At 37.7% G+C, this 19,201-nt stretch overlaps 1 protein-coding gene across 1 annotated transcript; it reads left to right on the forward strand.

Moving 5' to 3' along the window:
* The first annotated feature begins 265 nt into the window (after positions 1-265).
* On the forward strand, positions 266-17,926 carry LOC306887155 (calsyntenin-3-like). Its single transcript, XM_079444697.1, has 19 exons — positions 266-501; positions 1,287-1,353; positions 3,669-3,791; positions 5,022-5,232; positions 5,326-5,534; positions 8,109-8,258; positions 8,508-8,693; positions 9,014-9,301; positions 10,161-10,273; positions 10,440-10,599; positions 11,471-11,530; positions 11,699-11,847; positions 12,039-12,187; positions 13,373-13,599; positions 14,060-14,221; positions 15,004-15,149; positions 15,254-15,389; positions 15,547-15,731; positions 16,356-17,926. Exons 2-19 carry the CDS (start codon positions 1,287-1,289, stop codon positions 16,503-16,505), a joined length of 2,871 nt encoding a protein of 956 aa, XP_079300823.1. The 5' UTR covers positions 266-501; the 3' UTR covers positions 16,506-17,926.
* Positions 17,927-19,201: the final 1,275 nt, after the last annotated feature.

Raw genomic sequence — 19,201 nt, forward strand, 5'->3', positions numbered from 1 at the left:
CTACCTGGAGCGACGATTTGGTTGTTGCATATTATCTATTCATTATGTAATTACGTTATTGTTCTCCAATGAACACTGCCTGGGTAATGCATATTAATGAGCTGCGTCGTTATTTTCCAATGGCGGAGAGTTGGCTAATGAATATTAATAAGTAGGCCCTCACCGCAGTAGGATTTGTTCATTCGTGTTTCACCGCGGGTGAGTCCTGAGAGCGAGAGAGACGCAGTGTGGGCGGGTTAAGAAACTGCGAGAGGGAGGAGATATCACACCGTCTCTTTTTTTTCCCCTCACGGCATCCACCGAAAACGGGGGCATTGGTTTCTTCGTATCTAATCTTCAAATTCCAGTTTGGCTCCTTTCCGCAGTTCGAGTCGTTTCGGGAGGCACCGGAGGCCCCAGCACGTTGTGTTCGGTGTGTCGGCGGGCATCAGGCTGTCATAGGTGTGAGTGTGTGACGGATGCTTAGAGGAGACTGAGCAGGGTACCATCGCACACCTCACGGTAACGTACGGTCCCAAGATAATATTTATAATACAATTCTTGCGCGTGACACAGGTGTTATATCATCTGAACTACTCTCTGCTTTGAAATATTACATGATATTGCGATTTCTGGATCGCCTGAATTCATTTACAGGCTTAAAAAATCGATTCGTGTTTGTCGCATATATGTGTGAGATTTATAACACCGGTCGTTTTAATAACGCGTTGTAAACACCAGTAGGTTATATCACGTATCTGTCCGTCACCCAAGTTGGAAGTTATTAATCTTTATATTTATTAAAATGCTAATGTAAGTAAATGACATAGCCTATATAATTTTTTTCAGATTAGATGCTATTCGAGGACAAGTGTCACGATGAAACGCATTTGATATTCTGTTAACAAACCTGCCTATGTGCTACATTCGCGAGGATACACCTGCATGCGCGTGAGCGAGGATGCGCACACTTCTCAATTTCACGCGCACTCAGTTCGCTTAATACCAAGGTTTATTGAGCATTGAGTAAATACAGCAGGCTATATAATAGTCGACATACTGTATCTCAAATGGTAGCCAGACCTTCTTGGCCATAATAAGCCATGCTAATTATGTCAAGGGTATTACATATCATATTCACATTTTCCTAGAGCAGAGTCTTTAATGTCTTAAGGAAAAGGCAAGGATGTCTGTCTCTGTCTTTGCGCTTATCTGTTTCTCCTCTGTCTTCTCCTCTATCTTAAACTGCTTCATATCAGGTTAATGCATGTTATTTCCCTCTGTCCTTCCCCTCCTTCCTCCCTCAGATGGCCAGAATGAGTTTTCTCTCCTTTCTCCTCTTTTGCTTGACTTCGGTTGCCCATGGCAACAAAGGTCAGTCTCCTCCATCCTTTTGAATGTTGATATCGAGCACTGTGTTGATGATTAAATGCGAATGAGTGTATTAACATTTCTGTTCGCAGCTCTGCCATATACAGTTTATTTAAACCAGAAACTCAGTCCGTTTTGTGTTATGTTACGGGTGTTAAGTATGAAATCGTGTCAGTTAATAAATGTCTGCCTCCTTTATGAATGACAACAGTAGATTTTGTAGAGATCCCAAAAAGTAGGCCGTATCTCAAGGTGACATGGGAAGAGACAACATGATGAAGAAAGTGATGGAATTACAAGAGAGCGAATAGATTATGCTGGGACAGAAAAATTTGGAGAAGGACAGAAAGGATGCTGATATATAGGATCTCTGTGAGGAAGAGGGGGGGGGGGGGGTGAGAGGTCGACTCTTGTCCTTGAAGAAAAGGGTGAAAGCTTATCTATTCTCGTCTCTGCTATTTTTAGACGCGTGGGAAACCGGAGATGCTATATTTCTTAATTTACGGCTAATGTTTCTCCGTGTGATCACAGACATGCGTTGATCTTTCTATCTATCCTCTGTCACAGCTGTTGACGGAGTCTTCAAATCGCTCTGGTCAGTGTGGGAAAGTGGCACGTGTGATAAATGGAGTGAGATCCACAGCGTTGTCGCTCGGTCTGTAATCCGAGGAGTAATCCAGTGGTCTGATGCTCAGATTAATGTTATATGGCTGAGTGAGGGATGAGAGGGAGGAACACGGGCGTGGGTGGGTGGGAGAGAGAGAGAGATAGGTGGATAAATGGCAAAAAAAGACAGATTGACTTTAAATATAAGAGTGAGGTGGACAGCATGTAGCCACACGTGAAAAAAATTGGTGCATTGAGTTAGTGGTCAGTACACTCTCTAGTAGTATAGTAGGCTATCATATGACAAGAGATTTAAAAAAAAAAAAATATATGAAACAGGGCTCAGTAATAAGGATTAGTAGTTATGATTTTTACCCACCTTGCCAACATTTTTACTGGCACCAGGGCAAAAGAATGATTGATTTTTAATTTTTTAGCAATAGGCTATATATTTTGCTAGAAATATTTATAATTTTTTTTTTTTTTCATTTAAGTTGTTTAAATAAATGGATGTTTTCTACATTCATACTGATATATTTAATATATAAATATACACTATTCAAATGTATGGGGTCAAAAAGATTTTTTTTAATGTTTATGAAAGAAGTCTGTTATGCTCACCAAAGCTGCATTTTTTTTCAAATATACAGTAAAAACAGTAAGCATTTTTCTATTTTAAAATGTAATTTATTCCTGTGTAATTTATTCCTTCAGAAATCATTACAAGCTTAATTTTGTTGTTGAAATGTATCTGTGCTTATTTTGTTTTTTAAATTTACTGACTCCAAACATTTGAACAATATATATCATAAGAAAATTTAATATTTTCTTGAAATTAAACAGCTTTAATTTAACTCAGTGAGCAAAACAACGGCATACAAATCACAATAAGATTGGTTTGCAGTTTCCAACACATACTTATGTTTTTAAAACTATCAGAAGTAATTTTTCACAATTTTGACAATGCCTCCTCTAAGTTAGCCAGCTAGATAACATTATCTCAGTGACAAATAAAAAAATTGTAACAGCAATGCAAAAATACATCACAGAAAACCAATGTTTAAGTTCCAAGGCATAAAAATTGAATGAAGATAATGAATGTAAAAAATATTGTGGCAATACAGCACCGGCCAGAACTACCCCAGGCCAGTAGGCCAGCCTTATTGTTGAAGATTTCTCATTTTCAGGGTGTTTAATGTAGGTTTGCATGGTTCTGTCTTTCTCCAAGCATTCTAAGAGAAGCTATCTGTCTGTTTTTGAGTGATAGGCGCAATATACCTCACAGTGTGCGATCAGGCCAAACATCTCTACACCTAATTACTCTGCAAAGCAGTGAGGCGTGGCATGCTGTGTGTGTGTGTGTGTGTGTGTGTGTGTGATTGTGTTGTGTTGTGTGTGTCCATCACACAGTTTCAGTCGATCCCCGTATGGGTATGTTTGTAACTTAATGTGCAAGTGTTATGCATATGTACAGCTGGCCGAACCATTGCACCATCTGGCACTAACGTATTTTAGCACAATTTTTTTTTTATTTGTTGCAAATTCCTTTGGCTTGGACTGCTTGTGTTCGTCTTTGAACCTCTGCTCACTCACCTTCATAACGGCGTGTTATAAATAGTCTTGTCAAAAAAAAAAAACAGTTTGTTCTGAATCACAGATTGTTCCTGTGGCTCTCACACCTGTCCCTTGCTTTTGTGATTGTTCTTTCTCAGCCAATAAACACAAGCCATGGATCGAAACGGAGTACCAAGGGATCGTCATGGAAAACGACAACACTGTCCTCCTCAACCCACCTCTGTTTGCCCTAGATAAAGATGCACCACTGCACTATGCAGGTAAAGATGCTGATAATGTCGCACCTTTATGTGTTAAGGTGCAGGCACATTTACCATTTCAGTATCAGTCATTTTAATAAGAATCCACACAATAAGGAATTTTGTGCCAAAGACAGTACAATCCATTGAACACACTGTACTCCTATCCCTCACAGACTCTTAAAAAAATAAATAGTAAATATGGTGCTACCCTGGCTAAAGTCTATAGACAAATGATCTTATTTAATGTGACCACATCCTGTAACCATAGTCATGCTGTGGTTATTAATTGTCATACTATTGGTTATTTTACAGTAACAAAATTTCATGGGCAAAAAAGGTCTTGAAACAATGTGGGGAAATTTCCTTACGCCAAATTCCCGTTTGCATGGATTTTTATTGAAATGCTTGAATTTTGCCAGTAAAAAATTCGCCAAACAACAACACCTTAAGTCGGTAAATATAACCCCTGCACCTTAAGTTTGAAAAGTAAACACTAATTGTGCATTTAATATTAAGGTATTTCCAGTTTTCAATTTTATGCATTACAGTCATGCTGTGTTGAGTTCAGGTCAATAGTGTATGAAGCACAGCTCACACAGAAACCACTTTCAAACAAAGCAGACAAACTAAAGTTTCGCCCCCCTCATGCAAATTTTTTGATTGTGTGGATTCCTATTGAAATGGCTGGTGAACATTCGCTGAACGCTGATAAATGTGACCGCACCTTTATAGGATTTTATAGGATATTAGTCAGTAAATATAAGGTCTTATGCCTCAAGTGTGAAAAGGACACACTAATTGTGTATTTAATATTTCCAGTGTATTTCTAATTGACAGAGTCTAGTCAAGGGTATTTTGGTATTTTGTAAGGGTTATTTTGACAGGGAGGGGGGCAACTTTGGAGCTTCTAGCAGCTAGTTTAGTACTGCGATAAGTAATTACATGTTATATTTACACAAATTACACGAATTACACAGGGATTAAGGCTGACAGACCTCCCCCCTCGGCAGGCTGAGCTAACATTCACAGTGCTGTGTCATATGTGACAGCATTTCCTGAACACAGACAAGTGTTTACTTCCAGAAGAGCACTCAGCAGCCCTTTTCACATAATTTCACACATCAATGTTTTTTTTTAACTTGTGAAGTAAATGCCACTTTAAATTAGGATTTGTACAAAGGTTGTCAGTCACACACAAATAACTTTTATTCAAATGTAATCAGTGCAGATGTATTTTTCTCTTTTCAGGGGAGATCTGTGGGTTTAGGGTTCATAACGGACCAGGTGGTTCTGGTTCGGCTCAGTTTGAGGCAGTGGTGTTAGATCGCTCCACTGGAGAAGGTCTGGTTCGGTCCAAGGAGCCTCTGGACTGTGAAAGCCAGAAGGAGCACAGCTTCACCATCCAGGCGTATGACTGTGGTGAAGGTCCTGACGGGACCAACAGCAAGAAGTCTCACAAGTAAGAGATTTCTTCTATTCAGATGGAAATCTGGTTTCTGCAAATTTAAGCCACACCCGTTGCATTCTTACACTATTAACCCTCTTTTCCCAGGGCCACCGTGCATGTTCGTGTAAACGATGTCAACGAGTTCTCTCCTGTCTTTGTGGAGCGTCGGTACGAGGCATCGGTGCCCGAGGGTCGTCTGTTTGATCGCATTGTTCGGGTAGAAGCCGTTGATGCCGACTGCTCACCTCAGTACAGCCAGATCTGCTTCTATGACATCATCACACCCAACGTCCCTTTCACCATTGACAACGATGGTGAGAACTACAACAGCCAGCATTGATAAAATACAGATACACTTCTCTTATCTCATGTAGGGGTGACAGCCACAAAAATTGTGATTTTAATATGTATATATAAAAAACATATTAAAATCACTATTTTTGTGACATATATATATTTATTTTTATTTTTGAATAAAAATGTCAAAAGTGTTTTATGCTTACCCTGTTGCCAGCAGCTTTCATAAAAGATTTAATCAAGACTCTAAGGTTGGATTCAATTTCACTCTAGTTATGAAATGAAAAACTGTTCGACTGAATTAAAAAATTTAATCTTTAAAGCGCATAATGAACATTATTTCACTAAAGTATGTAGCTCAATGATTTTTTTAATTCAGCTGGCAACATATTTTACTTAAAAGGATTTAAAGCTTTGAAAAATCTGTATATTTTACGCCCATGTTGTTCCAAACCTGTATGACTTTCTTTATTCCGTGGAACATAAAAGAATACATACAGTGTATTCTCCATTCTCCAGTGCATCTCCATACAGTGGAAGTCAGTGTACTGTTTGGTAAACAACATTCTTTAAAATATCTTCTTTTGTGTTCTGCAGAATGACTAAATGATGACAGAATTATTTTTTTTCCCCCTTAATTCAAATATATTGTAATTCCCCATATAAATGTGAAAACCTTTCAGCAATATTAAAAGTATAATATTATTACAGTGATGATATTATTACTTTGAGATGTGCTTTTATTTAAGACACAGTGAATTAATATCATTTACTTTTAGGTTTTTAAAATGGCCCAAAACTACTGTTACATTCATGCCCTTAATATTATTGTTGTAATATATAATTCAAGATTTTGATTTGTCATTATATTATACAATATTATAATAATTCTTGTGAAGATCATCATTTCTTTAATCATTGTTTCAAATAATTGAAAACTGAGGTGGCAGGTTGATGTTAAGCTGGTTTTTAGGGCAGTTCTCTGAACAGTCCAGTTGCTGCAGTGAGATGGAGGGATAGTCACCCTTCCTGATCATTCAATGCAGATCAGAGCACCCATTGACAGACTGAGAGGGAAGCGATCAATAGCCGACATTTTGTAACATGACAAATGCTGACGAAGAAGGAACTGGCCATTGGAAAGAAACCGAAATAAGGGAGAAAGATACAATGAGTCAGGCGCTCAAGGGAGAGAGGTCCTCTTTTTAGCCATGACTTTGCAGATTTTCCTGCTGGAGTGTGTGTGTGGTTTGCTTTCGTAATTTGGGTCAGGCTGAACCAGACACCGCTGTGTGAATATCCTTTTATTTATTGTGCCACTTCAATATCTTTCTTTTACTCTCTCTCTCTCTCTCTCCCTCCTCCAGTCCACTGTTGGCCTTCACCCGTCCCTGACATCTTTCATTGCATTGTTTGTTTTTGCTCACATTTCTCATTTTAAACTGCTTTTGATTCTTCTGGTTTCTTTTTCATATTCTCAGTGTCCCCCCAGTTAATTAAATCTGCTTTATTATTCTAATCAGAGTCTGTTTTACCAAAGCTTCTGGCTTTCAAATCTTTTAGTGTTCTCTGTATTTATTTAACGCGATATACACCCACCGGCCTCTTCGCTCGTGCAGGGTTTTTGTCTTCAGAACCACCTTAATTTTTTATGGCATAGATTCAGCAAGGTGCTGGAAACATCCTCAGAGATTTTTGTCTGTATTGACATGATAGCATCACGCAGATCCACTGCACATCCAAGATGCAAATCTGCCATTTCATCACATCCTGTGACTGTGGAGGCCATTTGAGTATAGTGAAGTCATTGTCATGTTCCAAAAAACAGTTTGAGATGATCTGAGATTTGTGGCATGGTGCGCTAACCTGCTTGAAAAGCCATTACAAGATGGTACACTGTGGTCATAAAGGGATGGAGATGGTATACGGAGGTACTCTGTAGCATTAAAATGATGCTCAATTGGTACTAAAGAGCCCAAATTTTGGCAAGGAAATATCTCCCACACCATTGCACCACTAACAACCTAGACACGGCAACCTTTTCCAATCCTCTATTGTCCAATTTTGGTGAGCCCATGCAAACTATAGCCTCAGTTTCCTGTTCTTAAATGAAACTGCTGCTTCAAAGTTGTGTGTTCAGAGAAGCTCTTTTGCATACTTCGTTTGTAGGACTGGTTATTTGAGTTACTGTTGCCTTTCTCTCAGCTCAAACCAGTCTGGCCATTCTCGTCTGACCTATGGCATCAATGAGACCCATATTTGCCCACAGAGCTGCCACTCACTGGGTATTTTCTCTTTTTCGGACCATTCTCTGTAAACCCTAGAGAGAGTTGTTTGTGAAAATTCCAGTAAATCAGCAGTTTCTGAAATAATCAGACAAACCCTTCTGCCACAAAAGCATTCCACGTTCAATGTCACTTAATTCACCTTTCCTCCCCATTCTGATGCTTGGTTTGAACTTAATCAAATTGTCTTGACCAGTTACTGCCATGTGATTGGTTGATTAGATTTTTGCATTATTGAACAGTTACATGCGTACCTAATAAAGTGGCCTGTGAGTGTAAAAACTTCTTTATCTCTTACAAATTCAGGGAACATAAAGAACACTGAGCCACTGGACTCCAAACGCCAGCGTGTCCACAGTTTCTGGGTGACAGCGTTTGACTGTGGAAAGAATCGAGCTCAGGCCGATGCACAGGTCATAGTCACAGTAAAACCTTCCTGCAAGCCAGGCTGGATTGGTAAATATTTTTGCAATTTATTACTGTTATTTTTATTTTATTTATTTTATTGTATTTATTATTATTATTTATTAAATTAATAAATTAAATAATTTATTAATTAAGTTGTACTGATTTATTCTTATGGAAAAAATTATTTGCATTTTATAAAAATTTGACTGAATTCAACAAAACTGAAAACTGACGTTATGCTACGTTACATGATATTTTATATGATTGTGTGTGTGTGTGTGTGTGTGCGAATTACAGGATGGACAAAGCGCATTGAGTATACTCCTGGTTCTGGCAGTATCCCTCTCTTCCCGAACCTGCACTTGGAAACGTGTGAGGAGACGGTTTGGAACATCCAGGCTACTGTTGAGCTTCAAACGGGTCATATTGGGAAGGGCTGTGACAGGGACAGCTACTCAGATCGATCTGTGCGCAGACTCTGTGGTGCGTTTGATTAAGTTATTCCCTGAATTGTTAATTTCTTTGATAAATTGTCCACGGTTTGAATTTGATGATGGCAGATCCTTTTTCATTAGGATTAGAGATGATTAGCGAACAGAAAATTGAGGCATGATTTGGGCTTTTTCCCAACTGTTTATCTCATTTAGAGCAGATGGGAAAATGTCCCAAATCAGTCCATTCTCTTTAGAGTAGCTGCAGGATGAAAATCCCTTCAAATTAGAGTGTACTCAATAATTCTACAGTTCTTGCTGACACCAGCCCTGTTTTTAAATCAATAACATGTTGGCTTTTAATATTTTCAGGTGCTGTGAGGGGTGAAGTCGACCTCCTTCCACCTCCATCTCCTGCAACCAATTGGACTGCCGCGCTGCCGACTCTTCCATCTTCTGATTCATCCCTCGTCTTCTCCTTCAATGGCTCCACCCATGTTGCTGTAGTACCTGATTCAATTGCTTCAGCAGTATCTGGAGACCACTTCACCCTGCAGCTCTGGATGCGAAGAGGAGGGGCCAGCACTCAGCCACAGGCCAATCAGGCGAGGGGAATCCGCAAAGAGGAGGAGACTATTATCTGCAGCACTGTAAAGAATGGTCAGTCTGTGCTGGCTTTATCACCATACGGAAATCTCAGTAACATTTCAGTACCAATGCCAGGAAAATTCGATACGAAAAATAAGTTTTTGATCATACTGAACTTCTGCTCACCAAAGTTTATTTGAATCATTTTGATAATTTATATAATCAAAAATGCAGTAAAAGCGGTAATTTTGTGAAATATTATTACAATATAATATAGCTGTTTTATATTGTAATATATTTTAAAATGTTATTTATTTCTGCGATGGCAAAGCTGAAATTTCAGCATCATTACTCCAGTCTTCAGTGTCACATGATCATTCAGAAATCATTCTAATATGCTGATTTGGTGCTCAAGAAACACTTATTATTATCAATGTTGAAAAAATATTGCTTAATATTAAGCTGCTTAATATTTTTGTGGAACTGTGATACATTTTTAAAGTTAAAAAGAAATGCAAGTATTTGAAATATAAATCTTCTGTAACATTATAAATGTCTTTACTCACATTTTTGATCAATTTAATGCATCCTTACTGAGTAAAAGTATTAATTTAGTTTAAATATCTTAATATTTAAACGTGTTAATACAACGATTAATAAAAATATGAATAAATGAAATTGAAAAAAATGGAATAGTCTTCAAGTAAATAAGCAAAGTAATTATTTATGTAAAAATAATACAAACAATGTATTCTAATGTATTTCTAATGTACAAATCTGATATTTTAACAAAATATACCTTTCAAGGTTAGCATTTTTGACCATGAAACTTAGTACTGAAGTGCCAGACATCACTGGTCAGTCAGTAGTCAGTGCTTAAGAACTCAAATTTGAGCTGCTCTACTAAACAGTTTTGTGGTCTCATTTCCAGATGACTCGTACTCTCACTACTCCTTATCGGTACATGGCTGTCGTCTCTCTCTCTTCTACTGGCCGGATGTGTCTGCCGCAAGACCTGTCAAATTCCTTTGGAAACTGGAACAGGTAAACTAACTGTGACAGCAAATCTTTGTTACTTTAATCCTGTCACTCACAGTCTGTCATAGGAACTATTTGAGACACCTTGTTTTGAATTCTATAAATATAATACATTTGCATGTGGACATGTTGTTGTAGAGCTTAATTGACCTTTGACCTCTGACTCTGACAGGTGTGTGACAGTGAGTGGCATCACCTGTCCCTTAGTGTGCAGTTCCCCTCTGTTACACTCTACGTGGATGGTGTGACCTTTGACCCCGCACTCATCCACGACAACGGAGCCATCCCCAACCCAGCACCACATCAGCGGCTGGTCATCGGAGCATGCTGGGGTAATTTTACTATTAGTCATATGTGATAAATCTTTGAGGCTGGTGTGAAGATCTCAGCAGTAGGTAGAGCAGAAATCTGTAGTCATGTTCTTTTCGGAGACTATATGTGTTTCAGCTATTAATAAACTCATGTATTATTCAACTAAACAGAATCGGTCTTACACACTGTGGCACTCGTTTAGAGTGTGTGTGTGGTAGAAAGATGCCCAAGCTCTCCATCTCCTGCTGTTCTTCTAACTGGGTCACCTAGTCTGTGTTAATCACCTCCTAGAATGATGTTTTGACACTGGGAAGAGGCTTTAAGTAATAGTTCAGTAATGACAATTCTGGCATTATTTACTCACCCCCATATCATTCCAAACTGTATGCTGTTATTATTTAACTTGTTAATGTTACACAGCTTTTGTCATATAACACCATTTCATATTGACTCCACAAAAGACAAAAACACAATTAAGGCACTATAAAAGTAGAAGTATAGAGGTTTTATGGAACAATCAAAATTGAAGCCGTTATACACTGATAATCTTCTTCTCTATGTATCTAGTTGGCATTCTGAGAAACAATTAGCACATTGATGCCAAAATTGCATACCAAATATTGACTAAATTTTGACAAATTCCAGTCTGTCCCTCGCACAAAGCTATCATATAGCTTCAGAAGTGATATGAAGAACTTAAATGGTTTTTCCTCCAATACAAAATAACAACATACACTGTACCATTCAAAAGTTTGAAGTCAGTAAGATTTTAATACTTTAATTTAGCAAAGATGCATTGAACTGATGCATCAAACTTTATTGCATCTTAGCAAAGATGCATTAAATCATTTATCTGTTTCCTTTCATTTTTTACTTTTTTCTGTCCTGTAGAGCCAGAAGAGAAACCGAGAGACATTGTGAACAACACCATGCCGGAGAGTAAAGAGATAGGTGAGGTGGACACCAGGACAATGAATCTGTTTATGTTTGTGTGTGGGTGTGTTATTCATAAGCTATCTGAGGTCAATAGAGATACTGTGTTAAGTATATGAGTTTAATGTCCTTAAAAGAGTCTGTATTGATTCATATTAATATGTATCTTCTCATTTTGGCTCATAGGGAAGTTTGTCAGTGGTTACAAAGGGCTTTTGTCAGGAGTGACTGTGCGTCCAGGAAATGTGGAGCCCCACAGTGTGGTGGAGTGTCTGTATGCTTGTCGAGAAGGGCTTGATTTCGGAGACCTTGAGACTTTGGGCTCAGGCATGAAGGTACATTAACACTATGAATTAAAGTTTGTTTAATTTACATCTGTACTACTCGTAATATAGCCCCTAGTTCTTCCTAAAAAAATGTGGGCACAACTATAACGGTTCTGCTTTGTTTTTTGACTAACTCTATTCTGTCAATAGCATTTAAGTCACATTAAACTGGGAATGTTCCTGTAATGTCCCTTCCTCAGGTGCATGTGAACCCTAGCCAGTCTGTGCTGGTGTTAGAAGGAGACGACATTGAAAGTTTCAACCGTGCTGTTCAGCAGGTGACATACAGGAACTCTCTACGATTTGCAACACCTGGTGTCCGTCCGCTCAAACTGACCACCTCTCTCAGGTACACAACCATCCACACACCGAAATAGTGATCTTGCAACTTACCCAACATATCTAAAGTCTTATGAATTTTGTCATTTTGTTAGAAAATGAATTTACTGCAGTGACCAACAGTAGGTTTTGCTTCAACTACCCAAATTGAAATTAAATAACAAAATATTATCAATACTGTAGATATTACCAAAAAAAGAAAAAAGAAAAGAAAAGGCTTTCAAGTAAAGCACACTGAAAAGAAGGAGATGAAACGATCGTGGATAAGTGCAGAGTAAAGAAATGTGTAAATGTCACTTTCACAAAAAAACTGCCTCTGTTTTTTGGCAAGCATGTAGATTTTAGGGCTTTACTTTACTGTCACCAGATATCAGGACAAAGGGTTGTGGTGATGACCAGATGTAGTATCAACATTCAGATGGAGATTCATTTAACCAGCTGCTCAGATTTATTGGCATATATTCACATAAACATATGAGACACATTTATGCAATGTTGCCAACAGTAACGTGAATATAATATTCTGATTAGTTATCAAATTAATCACAATTAATCATATAGTTCAAACGTTTGGGGTCAGTTAACTAAAAACGGGGGTCCGTTTTTAAAATATATGAATATTTTTATTCAGCAAAGATGCATTAAATTAATCAAAGGTGACAGTCGTTTTTTAAATAATGATTTCTATTTCAATGCTTCTCTTTTGAACATTCTGTTCATCAAAGGCTCCTGAAAAAATGTATGACTGTTTTCACAAAAATATTCAGCATCATTGTTTTCTACATTGATCATATTAAAAACTTTTTCTTGACCAGCAAATGATTTTTGAAAGATCACGCGACACTGAAGACTAAAAATTCAGCTTTGCATTACAGGAATAAAGAAAAGAGTTGTTTTAAATTGTAATAATATTTCACAATGCTACTGCTTTTAATGTATTTTTAATCAAATAAATGCAACCTTGGTAAGCATAAGAGGCGTCTTTCAAAACCATTAAAAATCTTACCCACCTCAAATAAAAAAATTCCATTGTTGTGGAAGACCATTTGACCTAAAGCATTATTAAATGTGTAAATGTGACACATTATAATCATAAAACATTGCAGCAAAATGACATAAAAATATTAAGATACTTTTTTCTCAAGTATCTAGGTATTCTCTTTAAATCATCATAATTCTCTTGGTCCTTCTGTAGGTGTTTCAGTGAAGAGAGCTGTCTCTCTCTCAGACAGCTGGAGGGTTACCTGGTTGTGCTCCAGCCTGACGCCCCTCAGATCTCGCTGTCTGGGGTGGGACCCCACCTGGCCCGGCCAGCCGCTGAGTTTGAGGGCCCTCAAGGGGTTCCCTTGTTTCCTGAGCTCCGTATCGTCTGCTCCTTGTCTCATGCTGTGAACACAGCTGCTCAGGGCATGGAAGGAGGGGGTAAGCTTTGAACATCTCACCTAAAACGCTAATCTGTGAACCCACCGCTTTGATGGATGACCCCTATAAGGGCTTTTTTATCAAAATGGATTCTATTCAGTTATCCTTGGAAAATGATCTACACATCATAACCTGTAATAGCCCAGAGGCTCGACGTGATGAATAAATATGAACAAATGATCTGCAGTCTAAGAGCTTGTTTTGGGTTTGTCCAGAGGCGGTGCAGCATAATAAAGAAGTCAAGGTCAAGGCATTATCAGATCATTTGCAAGTATTGTCTCTTGATAGAATGTGAGAGTAAAACAAGCAATGGAGTTACTTACTCACCAACAGGTTAACCTTTACTCATCGGTGACTTTAGGCTTGTGCAATGCAGCAGACAGACCTTTACTCTTCTCTCACTTCAGTGTTATGGCCAAAGGGTAGAGAATTATTCAGTCTTTTTCTGTCTCTTTATCAGCACTGATGTCAGATGCCGTGGCTCATACTCTGGATGGGTGTGAAGTCCAGCCCTTGGGGGAGGAGCTAAACCCAGAAAGGGAGGAGCTTCTGGTTGACATGGAGGCATTAAAAGAAAGGGGACTGGACATCATTAACACAACGGCCTACATTGCCATCACTGGTAATTTTTTTATATTAACTTCATGTCTTAAATTGCCTTCACTTGTAATAAAAACAATGGGAAAGCACTGTGTAAAGTGGCTACAAAAAATATTTGGACACTTATTTGTAAGTGTCACTGTTACCAGAAAGTGTCCAAATATAATATTTTTGTCTTAATTACTTCTTCGAAGTAAACGTCACTTGATTTCATATTTTATTAAATAATGTAAAACATTTGTCCATGTTTAAGTTTTACTTCTTGGGACTATAAATGCAAATCATGCCAGTGGTCAGTAAGACAAGTTATTTCAGAAAAAAAAGCCTTTTATGCTCATGTATTTGATAAAAATACAATAGAAAATATAGTGAAAATAACTATTTTCTATTAATATATTTCAAAAATGTAATTTATGAATTTTCTTCGGTGTCCCCAGATCCTTCAGAAATCATTCTAAAATGCTGATTTGATGCTCAATAATTTTTTTTATTATTGAGCATCAAATCAGCATTTTAATATATATTTTAATATCAACAATAATATTATAAATGATATAAAAATTATATTTTACTTTCACTACTATTTTAATGCTGTACCATCACTTTTGATTAATTTAATGCATCCTTGCTGAATAAAGTATTATTTTCTAAAAAAAAAAAATCTTACTGACTGCACACTTTTGAACAGCAGTGAATGCAATAAGTAAAAAGATCAATTATTTGAGCAGAAACGCATAATGAACAGATTCTCATTTTTTTAACAGGAAATAGAAAAACTGCAACACTTTAATCCCTCTCTTTCAGGAGCGGAGTCTATCTCTGTGTACGAGGATGTGTTGCGCTCCATTCGCTATCGCTTAGCAAAGGGCTCTGCTCGTTTTGAAAGAAGGTTCCGTCTGTCGTGCTCAGAAATGAACGGCCGGTACACCAGCAACGAGCTCACGCTGGAGGTAATAAACACCACTGAACACATGACACTGATGTGGACACACACATTACTTAATTAACACACACTCTCTGTGTCTCGGCCTGGTTTTCTCCTACACTTGCTCAGGTGAACTTCCTGCACTCTCTGGACAGTCTGTACCATCCGTCTCACCTGCTGGCGTCCCAGCAGCAGTTCCTCCACCCATCCCATCACACTGGCGAACTGAGTGGACACACACTCCCCAACCCACACCGCAACTCAGGTACATGTCTGAGTCTGACATTTTTATTGGTATTTATTGGTACATCAAATTTTTCTCCTATGTTTAATAAAAATTTTTTTTACTGCAGAATAACATTTCTCATGATATAAACTTTTAAAAAAGATCATAATGTCTCTCTCTCTCCTCATGTGTACAGTTGTTCCAGGAGCCGCAACTGTCATCATCATGGTGTGCGTGGGTTTCTTGGTTGTCATGGTGATTCTTGGTGTCTTTCGCATCCGTTCCATCCATCGCCGTGGTGAAGGAGCTAGAGGTGGAGGCAAAGAAGGCAGTAGCCAATGGGACGATTCCGCCCTCACCATCATCGTGAACCCAATGGAGGTATGAATGCAAAAGTAGATACAAATACGACTGTTCAAAAGTTTGGGGTCAGTAAGTTTTTTTTTTAAATGTTTTTGAAAAGCCTCTTATGCTTACCAAGGCTGCATTTATTTGCATTTATTTATCTGCATTTATTAAAAAAAAACAAAAAAAAAACAGTAATGGTAAATATTGTTATAATTTTAAATAACTGTTTTCTATTGGAATATATATTAAAATGTAATATATTCCTGTATTGGCAATGCTAAATTTTCAGCAGCAATTACTCCAGTCTTCAGTGTCATGTGATCATTCAACAGTCATATGCTGATTTGGTGCTCATTTCTTATTATTATTAATATTGAGAAAAGTTGTGCTGCTTAATATTTTTATGATACATTTTTTCCAGGAATCTTTAATCTATAGAAAATGAAAAAGAACAGTATTTATTTGAAATACAAATGTTTAATAGCATTAATAACAACTTTACTGTCACTTTTGATCAATTTAATGCATGCTTGCTGAATTAAGATATTAATTTATATAATAAAGTCAATGACCCCAAACTTTTGAACGGTAGTGTATCAGCATTATTACAGATGTGTGTGGTATCTTACACATCTCTCTTTATATTCTCTCTCTTAGACATATGAGAACCGCATGGGAATTGCAACAGATATGGAAGGAGAGTGTGACGACGAGGAAGAAGTAGTGGATTCGCCCGACGATACCAGTGATGACCAACGAATCATCATCAAGAAAGAGGGAAGAGACTCCGCTCCCAGACGCTACTGAGCCAATTAGCCACACCCACATACAAAAACACCACCCACTCGTTTAAAACACAGGAATATACAAACACACATAGATGCACCATCAAAGAAAATGCAAAGTGTCTAACACACCAGTGACACAATTATAGGATCTCAGCCAATGTGAATGCAATGCTTCTCTCTGGAATGTACGCTCCCACAATGCACAACGCATTCCCTCTCTGCCACTCTCAATCCAGATCCCAATATTTATTAATGGCACAATTATGTTCATTCATCCTACAACCGTTCCAATTGATGTGCTCACAACACTGTATCGAACATAATGAAAACACTAATTGTCAACTCATATCAGCTAATTGACTCCGAATGTTTCAGATTACAGCCTTTTGTAATTAATACAAGTCTAGTGCCCAGTACACCGAGTACAAAACAACTTCAGAAGCTGTGTTTCCTCTGCACAATCTGTCTCTTGATACATTCCTTGAACAAATTCACATGTACAGATATAGAGGACTAGTCAGTAAAGGTGTTTCGTAATAGTGATAGACTCCAGCTAGGTATGCAAGTGCTTTCTTTTAAGCATCACAATGCACACACACACACACACACACACACACAAATCTGTGCACCTCTTCTCACAACCTCACGAAAAACACAGTACAGTGCAATGCCCTCTGCTGTATCAGAATGTTAGCTCAACCTGGGCAGTTTTGATTGTACTTAAATGTATGTAAATACAAATGACTACTACTATTATTCTCATTTTTTTGTTGTCGGTTCCATTATTTTCGTTCATTTTCGGTCTTTGCACTTTCAGATAAGCTATGTATTTTTTTCTAATATCTCTATTGGTAATATCCAGTGATAATGACAATAATAGTATTAGTAATAAGAGCGGTAACGATTGGCTTGATGAATGTTTATTTTATTTATTTGTGTGTTCAATTGTGTAATTTAAAAACTTGTTAATATCTGATTCACAGTGGAACAGAAAGGCACATTATTGTTATGCCTAGAACACTTTCACCTCTGCCATCATCCTCCCTCTCTTTTCTTCCCTGTCCTTTCTCTATCCGTACACTCTTTAGATACTGCCACTGCTCTTTTGCTTTCTGAATGTACAACTGTGCCACCCCTTCCTCCTTCCAGCTCGCACTCCTCCTCTCTTTTTCCCGTGACTATTTCTCTGTCTGTGTTAGTGTACAGTGGAAACCTGTCAGTAAATAAAGGCCTGTTGTTTTTGCAGTGTGATATTAAGAATGGATAAATTTGCATCAATAAGCTATATTATTACAATGTAACCAATGTAAGTTACCATTGGGACAATTAACTGTACTAATAGACACAATGACATGGATTATATGGATTGATTGTTATTGCTAACCGTCTGAAGAAATAATCTGTTAAAACAATTCATAATAAAAACACACGGATGACGTTAGCAGATGGTCAGTGTTTTTTTTTTTTCTTGTTATAGTCTTGAAAAGATAACAGTTTCAGACTAAAATTATTTTAAAACAAACATTGCATATTAACAAATTACACACAGATGATCATATTGTGACTATTTAGAGAGCTATGAATGGAATATGAAATGTTTTAGAATATAAATAATTAATTGCCTATGTATCCTTCTTGTTTGGGAGGACATCTCCTGTCTTAATATATTTGATGAATTATTCAACCTGCAATTTTGAAAGATTAAATGATATTCATTCATAACATTAAAGTTAAGTAAACATTTCAGCGAATTCTGTATAAATAAACCAACTATTGTGGTTTTAGCAGATGTTGCCATTTTTGCCTTGTCTGCCATGCTTTGGAATAAATTGACTACAAAATTGTCTAGAAACTGTTAGGAATAATTTCTATAATCAATCGATCAATATTTTATTATAATTATGACTCATTTTATGGGGTTTTCCTGTGTTTACAGTATTATTTTACATAAAAAAAAAAACATGAATATATCAGAATAGCATAAACAATCAATTTACAACAAGTCACATTTAATTGAATCCATGGAAAAATAAAAATAAATGAATAAATAATTAGGTAATTATATAATACAAATAAATAAAATAATTTTAGAGCTTTTTGACTTTTAAATTTGTAAGATTTTCTGAGAAATATTTTAATTCATTTCTGAATTTATTTAGATTTAGGGAATCTATATTTTGTCATTATATATATATATTGTAGCGGGCTGAAGAATCACACGAGGGGTTGAGGGTTAACAGAAACCCCGGAGGGTGTATTTTATTTGTGGTTCCTTGTGTGGGGAAGTGCCAACGTGTCTTTAGTGCTGCAGTCGGTGCTCTGTGATCGTTCCTCTCCCCGGTGTGGGTGCTCCGTGCGTCGTGCTCATGCTCCAATCCCGGGGCTGGTCGGTCAGGCGCTGGTGTCTGCTTGGCACAGGAAAAAGAGACAAAGGTTAGTTGGCTTCGCTCAGGAGTCATGGCTCAACTGTCCTTCGGCGAGGCGGCTTTTGTATCCCTCGCCGAAGTGGCGTCAGCTGTGCCCGACCAGCCCGCGGTGATTGGGAACAGGTATTTCTCCTCTGTTTCCAGGGCGACGCTGATAGGTGCTCGGGACTCATGTCACACTCCCCCCCCCTAAGAGTCGTCCTGGTCCTGTGGAATAGGGGGGAGGGGTACAAACTGACAGACCTTCGAAAGCTGCCCACATCCGCGAGAGTCCGTCAGCGTTGGCGTT

Source organism: Barbus barbus, assembly GCF_936440315.1.
Source record: "Barbus barbus genome assembly, chromosome: 21".
Classification (NCBI taxonomy): Eukaryota; Metazoa; Chordata; class Actinopteri; order Cypriniformes; family Cyprinidae; genus Barbus; species Barbus barbus.